The following is a 13,216-nucleotide window of genomic DNA, read 5'->3' on the forward strand; positions in this document are numbered from 1 at the left end:
CATCAACTTCCATGGAGCAGCCCCAGGTTCTCCAGAACCCACATCATGTCCCACTTACCACCCGTTTTTGCCCACCTCAGCCCACACTGGCAAGCTCTAAAAACCCAATAGTGAAAGCCCTTTGGGAAACTCCTCCAACTCCCATTGTCATTGTGACACAGCGCACACAAGTGAACACTGCACACCATGAAATTGCATTTATGCCTCACCCGTGCAAGGGGGCAGCCCTCAATGGCGCCCCAAGGGAGCAGTGTGGCAGGACGGTACCATGCTCAGGGTACCTCAGTCATGGAGGAGGATGGGGGAGAGCGCTGGTTAATTACTCCCCCCACCAACCTGGCGGGTCGGGAGTCGAACCGGTAACCTTTGGGATCCAAGTCTGACACCCTAACCGCTCACCCACGACTGCCTCCATAATAGTGACCCCATATGTCCAACTTGGGAGCCCTTTGGCCCACCTCAGCCCCCCTGCTTTTACGCTCTGAAAACGCTGTAAAAGCACTTAATACACCCATCTGGCCCTCTTTGGTCCCCTTTGGCCCACCTCACCCCACCACCGGCACTCAAACGGTTAAAAAACACAAAATTGACCCAAAAGTCCCTCTTCGGACCCCCTTCTGGCACGCCCAAAACCAAAGGCAAGACTGCCACCCAGTGGTGGGTGCTCTGTATCGCAGAGGACCCCAAAAGGCCCACTGGAACCCCTTTGGCACTGCTTGAGGAACCTAACCTTCTGCTCTCTCTGCTTTTCCTCAGAGTAGCTTTGCCTCGTCTGTTCCTGTTTGGCTGTGACGTCATCCTGGAAGGAAACATCAGCTGTGCTGCTGCCATCAACACCCTTGTTTATAGATGTTGGAGATCGGCCTGTTTTCCAGTGTGGTCCTGTTTCTCTGACCATGACTGAGTGGATGTGCCCTCTTCGTCCTCTGGCATGGGAGCTGCCTTGGAGCTCGTCTGCCTGGTTGTGTGTTTTCTGGACGGGGCCGCCTTTTACAGCTGCTTTTTGTGTCTCTGCTTCTGTCTCCTTGAACCCCAGTCAGCCTCAGCAGATGGCCGCTCACACTGAGCCTGGTTCTGCTGGAGGTTTCTTCCTGTTAAAAGGGAGTTTTTTCTCTCCACTGTCGCTACAAGCATGCTTAGTGTGAGGGATTGTATTTGAGTCAATGAGTCAATGCAATCAACTGGTTTTCCTTAGATAGAAAACTTGACTGTATGATCTGGTTGAACTGTAAAGTGCCTTCAGATGACATGTGTTGTGAATTTGGCGCTATATAAATAAACTGAAGTGAATTGAATTAAAAGGGAGTTTTTCCTCTCCACTGTCGCTACAAGCATGGTTGGTGTGAGGGCTTGCTGAAGAGTCAATAAGTTGATGCAAATCAGCTGGTTTTCCTTGGATAGAAAACTGAACCAATTTGACTGGATGATCTGGTTGAATTGTCTCTGTAAAGTGCCTTGATGTGAACATGATATGAGTTTGAGCTATAGCTCAAATATAACTGAATTGAATTAGTTTTACTTGAGTAAAAATAAATGGTAAGGTAAAGCTAGTCAAATAATTGAGTCCTTTTCCCACCTCTGCTGGTGACGAAGAAGCAAACAAATTAGTGATCTGCAGACCTGAGCTGTTATCAGCAAAATAACATTGATTGCTTTTACTCTTTACTCTACAGCAGACATTTATCATTCCCATGTAAAAAAAAAACACGCAACACTTGTGAATGATTGAGTTTTTTTTACTGCACATCATTTTTTTGGATAAAAGCAAAGCTTTTCATACAAAATGCTAACTGTAACAGGCTGAAAATACTTTATGATCCTGCAGAGATAAAAATATGGGAAACAAGGAGATCATAACTAAAGAAATTAAGGTGTAAACAACTGACATAGATTTAATTGATGTAACATGACGAGTTATGTAACAGGCTGTTGGTGAATCAAACTAGATCAAACACAAGGTCTAGTTGAAAAGCAGACTATATTTCACAGTTCTTACATGTACGACAGGCTCCCTTTATGTAGGCAGCATGTTGGCAGTTTATCAGACTTTTATAGAAAACTGATTAACTATATGACTCCATTTAAGCAAAATGCTTCACATCTTTAGCAACTGCAAGAGTATTCATTCATGCATCAACTATGTTTCTTTAAAGGAACAAATGCAGAATATAAGATAAGTTTAAGGTCTGATGGTGACTGTGCAGCTTTTCTTGATGTCTCTGAAAGAAGCGCAGTCAAAGTCGACCAGAAGAGTCCTCTCCCCGATCCTGTAGGGAATGAAACCAAGCTTCACACGGACTCGGTTGTGTGGCGGCAGATCTGGAAGTCTGTGAGGAACAAAAGGAAAGTTTTTTTTAGGTTTGCTGCTAAAACAACAAATTCAGACTCATTTAATTTTCTCAGACGTGTGAATTTGAGGGGGAAAAACTATTGAAACAACCAAAATCAGTGATCAAGGAAAAGGAGTTGCTGTTTTTCTTAACTATTTGGTCACATTTAATCATTAAAAAAGTCCTGCAATTTCTTGCAGGACTTTTTGTTGAATTAACATTACACCATTATTCTGGTTTCATTCTTGATTAATTTCAACGTTTTTGTTTCAAAGGTTTATTACCTGAACATGACAAAAGAAATTTAAGGATACCTGGTAACTTAATAATTTTTTTCCATGACTGCTATCTTCTGGATTGTTTGGCTCAGGGTTGAAACAGTCCCATAAAATACAGAACCACCCTTTAGTTGGCTGTTAAATGGTGGACCTGCTTAGCTCCGTGTTGCTGTTACTGTGTCTGTCACAGTCAGCGTACTGCCCTCCGTCTCCAGGATTCATCATACAGACACAGAGAAATATCAGCTGTGCTGCTGCCATCAACACTTTTGTTTTTGGATGTTTGAGCTTGGCCTGTTTTTCAGTGTAGTCCTGTTTCTCTGACTGTGACTAACTGGATGTGCTCTCTTCATCCTCTGACATGGGAGCTGGTTCGGAGCTCATCTGCCTGGCTGTGTGTTTCCTGGACGGGGCCGCCTGTGGAGCTGGGTGACAAGTTCCTTTTGTATCTCTGCTTATTTCTGTATCTCTGCTTCTGTCTCCTTGAACCCCAGTGGGCCTCAGCAGATGGCCGTTCACACTGAGCCTGGTTCTGTTGGAGGTTTCTTCCTGTTAAAAGGGAGTTTTTCCTCTCCACTATAACCACATGCATGCTTAGTGTGAGGGATTGCCTTCAAGTCAATGACTTGATGCAATCAACTGATTTTCCTTAGATAGAAAATTGAATTTGAATCAATTTGACTGGATGATCTGGTTGAACAGTAAAGTGCCCTGAGATGACGTGTTGTGAACCGGCTCTATAGAAATAAACTGAATTGAATTGACACTACAACTCTTCCTCTAAGGGGAACGATGCAAAGTTCCTAATGTGAAGGGAAAGAGAAAAATCCCTGGCTGCTCAACGTTGGTGGGGATGAGATAAATCGTCAAATATATCGAGCTGTTGACGAGCATTTACATAGGTCTAACTGCTTATTATCAGAAGTAGAGGCAAATCATCAAACCAACAAAGTCGTCTCATTACCTAAAAGTTAAACACAGGATTATTTACAGAATTACACATCGGCTGCCATGACTTATACTTATAAGTCCTCTCTGTTGGGATCTGGAGATCTGCCACCTGTCGCCAGCAGAGAGCGCTGTGGGATTCCTGAGCTGGAGCTCTCTGCACACCTGGGAGTCATCAGCTCATCAGAAGACCACACTACTTAAGCAGCAGTCAGACCTTCCTTCAACCCCGCAGTGTTGACCAAGTTTGGTTAGCGAACCTGAGCCTCTGATTATCTTTGTGATCACTAGTTGACTCTTGAGAGAGACTCATCATCTAACCTGTTTTTGTCTTCTTTGCTTATAGAAAGAGCCGACTGAAGTCTGAAGCTCTGGAGGAGCTTAACCTGGAAGATTGCCTGCCTGCCCAAGTAAGCCAAACCTGAAGATCTCAGCCTGGACTCTAATCAGCTCTCTGGGAAGAGCTAACAACTCTGATCCGTCAATCCCTAGCTAGAAGCTAGACGCTGCTGCTGCTGAACTCTCTGTTGGCCCCTCCGTCTCTGGACCCAACCGGTTCCCCCTCTCAAGGATCTATCTGAACCTCTTCAAGGTTCAACTCACCAGTTCAGCCATTTTAGTCCCTGGCTAACCAAACTCTCATCTCCTTCAGAAACTGTGAGACCTGTCCCGGACCGGCACCTGAACCAGTATTATTTACTCTGTGTACACACTGTAAAAACGAAAAAGTTAGTTCAACTCAAATTTCAAGGCAACCGGCTGCACAGAATTTTTGAGTTGAAGGCATCAACTTAATTTATTAAGTCTTGTAGAACTACACTTATTAAGTTCTGCCAACTAAGTTTTTTAAATTCAAGTTACTGGAACTTTCAAGTCTGTAAAAACTTATTATTTTAAATTCAGATTACCATCCCCTGTAATAACTTACATTTTTGAGTTTAAATCCCCCCCCCATTAAATCATCCACTGACAGTAAACCATCCATCCATCCACCAACAGTCATGTTTTTGGACTGTAGGAGGAAGCTGGAGTACCCGGAGAGAACCCACGCATGCTCAGGGAGAACATGCAAACTCCATGCAGAAAGACCCCGGGCCAGGAATCGAACGTTTATTTGAACCACTTTGGCAAAAAACAGGTTTACAATTCCACAATGTAAACAAGTAATCTTATGCTTAAAGCAAATCAGGTTTCAGCATATATTTTTTTTTACTTTTCAACTCCTGTTAAAACCTTACAAATAATGCAATATTGCCAGAGATGACAGGAAACCAGTGCCTTAGTCTTCTCTTGGATGAGTCCTCAGGGAAAGTTACCACCAGCAGAGTGACCAGATGGCAGATGCAAACTATAGAAGGGAGCTCCTGGGAAAATCCATGGAAACCCCGTAGCAGCCGGTTGCCATGACAAATTTGAAATGAGCATGCGCAGATAAGTTGACCTCGCTCGGACTGGGTGTCAACTACAACTTCAAAGTAAACTCAACTTCATTTATAGAATAAGATGAACTTTTCATCAGAAACTTATGGAAGTGAGTTCAACTGGCTCACAACAGACAGTTCAAGTTCCAACTGGCAATTTTTTTGTCAGTGAATGCAAAAATCTTAGTAAGGTGAACAATTTTGAGTTGTTGTTTTTACAGTGAAACCTCTTCAAATAAACATCGTTAAACTTTTCCTCCGTCTCCGTTAGTGTTCTGCATGTGGGTTTAACTTAGTGAACCGATCATGACACTCTCCTGCTGTTGTGGTATATAAGGATTTAATCAGTTTTAACACACACCATTCATCTTGTTATCATGAGAAAACTGCTTTCGTTACCTTTAGATAATGAGAAAATTAACTCGTGAAAAAGTATCGGAGGGAAACGACCGCTCTTGGCTTCCGTAGGGGTGCTAGGGCGTCCCTTTTTTCTTTCTAAAATTAGGAAACCCCTCTGGGGGAAGTTTGGTTGGGTCAAGTCAACCTTCAGACTCAGCAGTACGATGAGCTGCAGACATGGCAGCAGAGAACGACAGGATGAACCACTCACCCAGTAACAATCTCCCCATTAAGCAGGCCACTTCCAGACAGAGTCAGACTGCAGTTTCTGAGAATCTCATTGACAGGATTCATGAAGATCACTTCAGCGATCATCTCCTTCATCAGTCTGCCTTCACCAAAGACCTGAACACACCATGGATTCATGCCGTCAGAAAGGGAAAGAGGAAGAGTGCAACTTGGAACAGGATTTTGTTTTATGAACATTAATAAACAAAATCAATACAACTTTAACAAAACTTAGTGCTGCTTCCTGCTTCTATATCGATGTATATAGGAAGTATTAAAAGTAGACCTTTCCATAATTTGAAGCAGAAATAGCTGAACAGAAGATTACGATAAAGTGTAACAACTGAGTTCCTCTGGATCAATAATATTTTTTTCCTATTAGCCTTCGAACTATTCAAAGTATTTCTATACTTACTGTAATGGAGATGGGGGGTTTCATCAGCACAACGCGGTTCTCTGCCAGGAAAGTATGATTTTTCTTCTGATGGTCGGTGATCATGGCTGAAATGTAAAGGCTCTCACATCCGATCATGAATTTGTGATAAGCCACGTATGGGATCAGGATAGGGACAGTCAGTTCTGGAGGATCCAGAGAGAAAAGAGTCAGGAAAGCACAGGAAACGCCTCAGAGTTTCCTCCAATAAACGCCTTACCTTTCCCAGGCAGCAGCTTCTGCTCCGTGGCCTGAGTGAGGATGTTTCCTGCTGGCCGGCCGGTGTACCTCATGGCCTGAACACTGATGCTGATGGACAGCATCCTGACCACAGTGCTGTCACTGCTTAGAACCAGCCTCAGACTCACATCTTCACCGTCCACTGGCTTGGACACCTTTGGCAGGACAACATTTAAAGGAAAATTCCGGTTTTTAACACTTTTAGCCCCTTTTCTGTAGTGTCCAGGATGAAATCGAATGATCGACACCAAAATTTTGACGATTGGTCCTGTCTTGGCTATTTGGCTCATGCAGAATCCCCCCCTGGCTGCTTCAGAATGGCTTGCATAGTGCATGTCCGATAATGTCCTTAAAACAACCTTAAACGTTCTTTTTTTTAAATATGCTACTCACCGAGTCGTCAACGCTGTTCAATGACGTTCAAAAACAAGTTTCGTAAAGAAAAAACTTTCCTGTAGTGTTTTATTTAGCATTTTGTAAATCCCATTGAGTTCTGTTGGAATAGTCAATATCCCTCCGCCACCGGAAACGGAAACGGGGCCTGTTTACGCTTAGTTGTAGTTTTTTCGCAAGGCCCAAGTGTTTCTGCTTCACTCTGTGTACTCCGACGTCGAGGTGCTAACGTCTCTGTTAAACACTTTAAAAAACTCTGAAAATGGAATACGAAAGGTGGATTCTTGAGGAGGACATATTGGACTTTGAGTTTGACGGTAGAGGATACCGTCGCCAACTAGTGGTCTGGAGTGTGCAACGCTTCAGATTCGAACGGGAAGCGGAAGTTTATAAGCGGTTGTGATGTATCGGAAAAAATAGTTCTGGGATTTACAAAATGCTAAATAAAACAAGACAGGAACGGTTTTTCTTCACGAAACTTTTTTTGGAACGTCATTGAACAGCGCTGACGACCCGGTGAGTAGCATATTTTAAAAAAAGAACGTTTAAGGTTGTTTTAAGGACATTATCTGACATGCACTATGAAAGCCATTCTGAAGCAGCCAGGGGGGGATTCTGCATGAGCCAAATAGCCGAGACAGGAGCAATCGTCAAAATTTTGGTGTCGATCATTCGATTTGATCCTGGACACTACAGAAAAGGGGCTAAAAGTGTTAAAAACCGGAATTTTCCTTTAAGGAATGGGAGCATTTACAATTTTCTTTTTCCAAAAAGAAAAGTTAAAAAACATACCAGTGGACTTTGTTTCTCCAATTTGAAATACTTTTCGCTTCCCATCCAGGAAGCTTTTTCAGTTCAATTGTCAGGAATAACGTAGTTTTAGGTTTTATACAGAAGCCCAACTAAGCCTTGTTTTTGTTTAGAAAACATGCAAATTGAAAAGGACGAACAAGTCCACGCCTTTTGAATGGGGGTCGTTTTGCTTCTTTGTTAGCCTGCAATGCCCCATACCTGTCTATGTCTCTGAAAGAGGGTAATTAAAGGGAATTGTTGGCCTGGCTTAATAGGCGGGATCTTCTGTTCCCCTGTAATAGAATATATTGGAGAAAGCAAACAACCTCTCCACAGATGCATAGCCCAATACAGAACGACCTCCTCTGGACAAGACTCTGCGGTCCATCTACACCTTATGGACAAAGGACGTTCTTTTGAGGACCAGAATGTTCACATTTTGGACAAAGAAGACAGGTGGTTTGAGAGGGGTGTGAAGGAAGCCAACTATGTTAAGAAAAGAAAAAACAACCTAAACAGTGGGGGTGGACTCGGATGTCAGATTCCAAAAACCTACAATGCAGCAATTGAGTCTTGATCAACCGACCCCAGCTGGTTAAACTGGGTCCTCACCTCTCTTCTTCCCGCACTCTCAACACTGGCTCTCCACAGGGCTGCGTGCTGGGCCCACTACTCTACTCCCTCTACACATCCGACTGCATTTCCGCCCAGCCAGAGAACATCATCACCAAGTTCACTGATGACACAACGGTGGTGGGGCTGATTACAGGGGGAAACGAGGCGGCCTACAGGGATGAGGTCCTGAAACTTGGTGAGTGGTGTGCATCAAACAACCTGGCACTAAACATCAACAAGACTAAGGAACTCATCCTGGACTTCAGACGGAAGAAAGCCGCCCCTGCCCCCCTGTACATCAACGGTGGATGTGTGGAGCGAGTGGAGTCCTTCAAATTCCTCGCCATCCACATCTCTGCAGACCTCTCCTGGTCGGCCAACACCACAGCTCTGGTCAAGAAGGCCCAGCAGCGGCTACACTTCCTGAGGGTGCTCAGGAAGGAACAACTAAAAACTCAGCTGCTGGTGACCTTCTACCACTCCACCATTGAGAGCCTGTTGACCTACGCTGTAACAGTGTGGCACTTCAGCTGCACGGAGGCCGACAGGAGGCGACTGCAGAGGGTGACAAACGCTGCACAAAAAATCATCGGCTGCCCTCTGCCCTCTTTGACTGCCATATACCACTCTCGTTGTCGCAGTAGGGCCAGAAACATCCTGAGGGATACCACCCACCCAGGTTTCCATCTCTTCAACCTGTTGCCCCCAGGCAGGCGCTTCAGGTCAATACGGATCAGAACAAACAGACTCAGGGATAGCTTCTTTCCTAAAGCTGTTACCATACTCAACCTAGACTTGCACTAATGTATTGTATATGTATGTATGTGTTATTTATGTATGCTCTTTTACGGAGCTGCTCTCCAAATCTCATTGTATTGTGTACAATGACAATAAATGCTTTCAATTCAATTTCAATTCAATTCCCTCTATCATTGCAACCCAAACCCCTTTACAGTGGAACAGAACACCTTGCCTATTCTGACAGGCCAACAATTAGTTTTGATAAAATAATCATTTTGATGGAAAAGCTGTCTTTTCCATCAAAATTATTATTTTATCAAATCGAATCCATTTGCAGAATGTCTACAGTGGTGCAGAATAAAAGTATTAACTTTACTGAAGAAAAATATATCAACAACTATTTTAGCAAATACTTTAGGGTCCAAAATGAATAAATATTTACTCCTGGTTACCATGCCAACATCCAAACTAAAGGATTCTAGACCAATAGAAATAGTCAGCTGAAGTCAGGTGATTTGGAGCTCAGGTGGTTCCAGATCCTAATAGCTGGAGTTGAGACACGGCTTCTTCTCCACATTAGATCTCTCATATTAAAGACAAAAAAGAAAAATGATGGAAAGCATGGGTCGGACTTAAAAGCCAACTGGAGGAAGAAGAGAAGCTCAGAAGGAACACGGGAGTTGCTGACTCTCTTCTGAACTGTGACGTTAAACGAGTGGTTTGGTTAGCAAACCAACATTAAACAGAAAACGAAGAAAAAAACCTTAAACAGAAAGGGTTGACTCAGGTTTCAGCTTTAAAAAACCTAAGTCAGAGATAGAGTTGATTCCTTCCCACTGTCATTGCAACCCCAACCCACACAGGGGATCAGAAGACCCCGCCTGTTTAGCCAGTATCATGCTCTGCTCTGATAGCTGGCCCTAATTGCTCTTTTCACTCACCTGCCTAGTTCCGCCCAGTCCTTAAAGGAGTAGTACACCCAAAACATGATTAGCCTTCATTTTCTACTCACCCCCATGCTGAACAACACTCTGGAGTACTTTTTTGATATCTCAAATGCATCTGGAGATCTGGGAGGCTTCTTGCTGTCTGCTGACATTCAAATAATGGAGGTCTATGGCGCCCGAGACAGAAAGGTCCATAAAAGTCCACAAAAAACGTGTCAATATTCCTCCATACTGCTCGTCCAATGTATTCCAAGTGTCCTGAGTGGGTAGCGTCCAGAATTTACTCGAAACGAAGTCATTTAGAATGTTTTTAGAGCATAAACAGTAGTGTATAGGATTTCCTGAAAGCGCGTTCACGAGTCTACGGAAACCGCGGCAGACCAAACCACACGGAAGTGCGCATTCAGCGTCTGCTCTGCCGATAATGCAAGCGTAGAAGAAGAAATGTGCTGTTTACCTGTGCAAAGAAAGAAACAACGAAAGAAAAATGTCTGAGGACTTCAGTGTTGAGGAAGAGCATGAGTTCTTTGCTGAGCTGAATGCGCACTTTCGTCTGGGTTGGTCTGCCGCGGTTTCCGTAGCGCCGTGAACGCGCTTTCAGGGGGTGAGTAGAAAATGAAGGCTAATCATGTTTTGGGTGTACTATTCCTTCAATCATCCCGCAGGCTCTGCCTTACATTTGGTCCATTCCAGCTATCGGAGCCAGATCATTGTTAGCAGTAGCATTAGCAGACCTGACAACCGGCTGGCAGACAGAGCAGAGCAGGAGCAGGTGGGCACGTGTACCATCTTGTTGAACTGTTTCTATAAAGTGTCCTAAGACGGCGTGTTGGCAGGAGGGAATTAAACTGGTAGCTTTAATAAAAGCCAACAAAGGAGAAGTTCAGGAGATTCAGTTTTAAAGGGAGTTATCCAGTTTCTTAAACCTTCAGACTGAACTGATTTCTGCAGGCACAATATTTCACAGGATCAGGTTCTTCTCCAAGATCTCCATTATGTCAAAGCATAGATTAATGATGCAGAACGGATCCTCCTGAACCCTGCTGGTTCATAACCCCCGTTTGGACATGGACCAACTGTTTTAGCGCTCTATGAGTTGCGTTTTTGTTTTAGTGTCAAACTAAACATTTTCAAAACCTAGCATCCATTTTCCACATTCCAGGGTTTTTTAGAACATTTAAAACTAAAAATTATTTTTGGCATCATTCAGCCAGAGCAGCAGCTGAACCTCCAATTGCATAAAAAAAAAAAATCCTAAGCTGTGTGGAGATCATCGTCCAGTTAAAGATCTTTGCCGACCAACAGCAAAAACCATCAGAGACCTTTTTATTCATATTTTACAACGTTGAATCCACAACAATTTAAAATACATTTACACAAAAAAAGTGGATCTAAAGAACCAAGATGGTACATTTCTGTGTCCAGCTGTGGACTTACCTCTTCAAATCGAATGAGCAGCTTTGGCGGGGGGGTTGGACTGCATATCGGCTCAGGAGATCCGTTGTTCATGTCTGGCGTCCAATTTTCAACATTTTTCTCAGGGAGGATGCAGATTTCTCCTCCTTCTTCGTTCGCCACTCTCTCCAGGGCAAACTGGAAGACGCTTCTCTCCTGTATTGTTCCTGTGACGATGATAATTCATTTCATCAGTAAAACTGTACCAGAAAAATGGGCCTTCCTGCAGAGTCGCTCACAGAGGTGGAAAGTTACACGTTAGTCTCTGATGTAGTAACTCACTGAACCCTTAAAGTAACTATTGAAATCCATTTTTATTAGCTTCTATGCAGATCAAATACGGAGCTGTCCTGTAAACACACATTTTTCCATTCAGATATTGACTTTACAAAGCAGATCACACAGAAAGTGCAAACAGGATTCCAGGTTCTAAAAACAAAGGCTCTCCTTGGCAAAATGTCGTTCTCTGATCAAACTGAACTTTTTTTCCCCAACAAATTCTAAATGATCACGTTCAGTCGTATCACACAGCAGCTCTGCTCTCCCTAACGGCTGTTCTCACTGATTTAGCATTCAGGGTTCATACAATGCACAAATGGATGAACAGAGACTGGATGTTTTACCTGCCCCAAACCAGACAGCTTTCATAATGAAGCAGGAAATATGTAGATAAAAAATAAGCAGAATTTGCGTTATATTAATTTACTTTACTTGTTTTTTTTTAACTCTCTTGCCGTGATCTGCTGATAACCTGCAGTGGTGTTTATATCTAGAGACATAATTTTTCATTGAATTAATAACAGTAAACTAGTAAATGAGAGTTAAAGGAATAGTACACCCAAAACATGATTAGCCTTCATTTTCTACTCACCCCCATGCTGAACAACACTCTGCAGTACTTTTTTGATATCTCAAATGCATCTGGAGATCTGGGAGGCTTCTTGCTGTCTGCTGACATTCAAATAATGGAGGTCTATGGCGCCCGAAGCAGAGAGGTCCATAAAAGTCTACAAAAAACGTGTCAATATTCCTCCATACTGCTCGTCCAATGTATTCCAAGTGTCCTGAGTGGGTAGCGTCCAGAATTTACACGAAACGAAGTCATTTAGAATGTTTTTAGAGCATAAACAGTAGTGTATAGGATTTCCTGAAAGCACGTTCACGAGTCTACGGAAACCGCGGCAGACCAAACCAGATGAAAGTGCGCATTCAGCTCGGCAAAGAACTCATGCTCTTCCTCAACACTGAAGTCCTCAGACATTTTTCTTTCGTTGTTTCTTTCTTTGCACAGGTAAACGGCACATTTCTTCTTCTACGCTTGCATTATCGGCAGAGCAGACGCTGAATGCGCACTTTCATCTGGTTTGGTCTGCCGGCTTCCGTAGCGTCCTGAACACGCTTTCAGGAAATCCTATACACTACTGTTTATGCTCTAAAAACATTCTAAATGACTTTGTTTCGAGTAAATTTTGGACGCTACCCACTCAGGACACTTGGAATACATTGGACGAGCAGTATGGAGGAATATTGACACGTTTTTTGTGGACTTTTATGGACCTTTCTGCCTCGGGCGCCATAGACCTCCATTATTTGAATGTCAGCAGACAGCAAGAAGCCTCCCAGATCTCCAGATGCATTTGAGATATCAAAAAAGTACTCCAGAGTGTTGTTCAGCATGGGGGTGAGTAGAAAATGAAGGCTAATCATGTTTTGGGTGTACTATTCCTTTAAAGGCTCCTCGCCTGTGGAACCAACTAGTTTTAGTTTTAAGGAAGCTTTGATAAAGCTTCTAGTTAGAGTGGCTCAGGTTATCCTGAGCTATCTCTATAGTTATGCTGCTATAGGCTTAGACTGCTGGAGGACACAGGGAGCCCTTTTCATAATTCTGCTACATTTTTTCTCTATATTCCCATTCTGCAGAATCTGTTAGTTCAATCTCTAACATTCTGCTCTCTCTGCTTTTTCTCATAGTAGCTTCATCTGGTCTGTTCCTGTT

At 43.3% G+C, this 13,216-nt stretch overlaps 1 protein-coding gene across 1 annotated transcript in view; it reads right to left on the minus strand.

Annotated features, from left to right (window-relative positions):
- Nucleotides 1-1,850: 1,850 nt before the first annotated feature.
- Nucleotides 1,851-13,216, minus strand: part of LOC119793556 (protein-glutamine gamma-glutamyltransferase 6-like) — a 35,718-nt gene continuing 24,352 nt past the window's right edge. Inside the window, exons 11-15 of the mRNA XM_038300762.1 lie at nucleotides 11,203-11,387; nucleotides 6,258-6,432; nucleotides 6,020-6,183; nucleotides 5,588-5,721; nucleotides 1,851-2,327 (exon numbers count right to left, since the gene is read on the minus strand). Coding sequence (XP_038156690.1) covers nucleotides 2,180-2,327; nucleotides 5,588-5,721; nucleotides 6,020-6,183; nucleotides 6,258-6,432; nucleotides 11,203-11,387 — 806 coding nt within the window. The 3' untranslated portion in view covers nucleotides 1,851-2,179. The remainder of the gene's footprint in view (nucleotides 2,328-5,587; nucleotides 5,722-6,019; nucleotides 6,184-6,257; nucleotides 6,433-11,202; nucleotides 11,388-13,216) is intronic.

The sequence above is a fragment of the Cyprinodon tularosa genome, unplaced genomic scaffold, assembly GCF_016077235.1.
Source record: "Cyprinodon tularosa strain WSP-4 unplaced genomic scaffold, ASM1607723v1 ctg455, whole genome shotgun sequence".
In the NCBI taxonomy this organism is placed as follows: domain Eukaryota; kingdom Metazoa; phylum Chordata; class Actinopteri; order Cyprinodontiformes; family Cyprinodontidae; genus Cyprinodon; species Cyprinodon tularosa.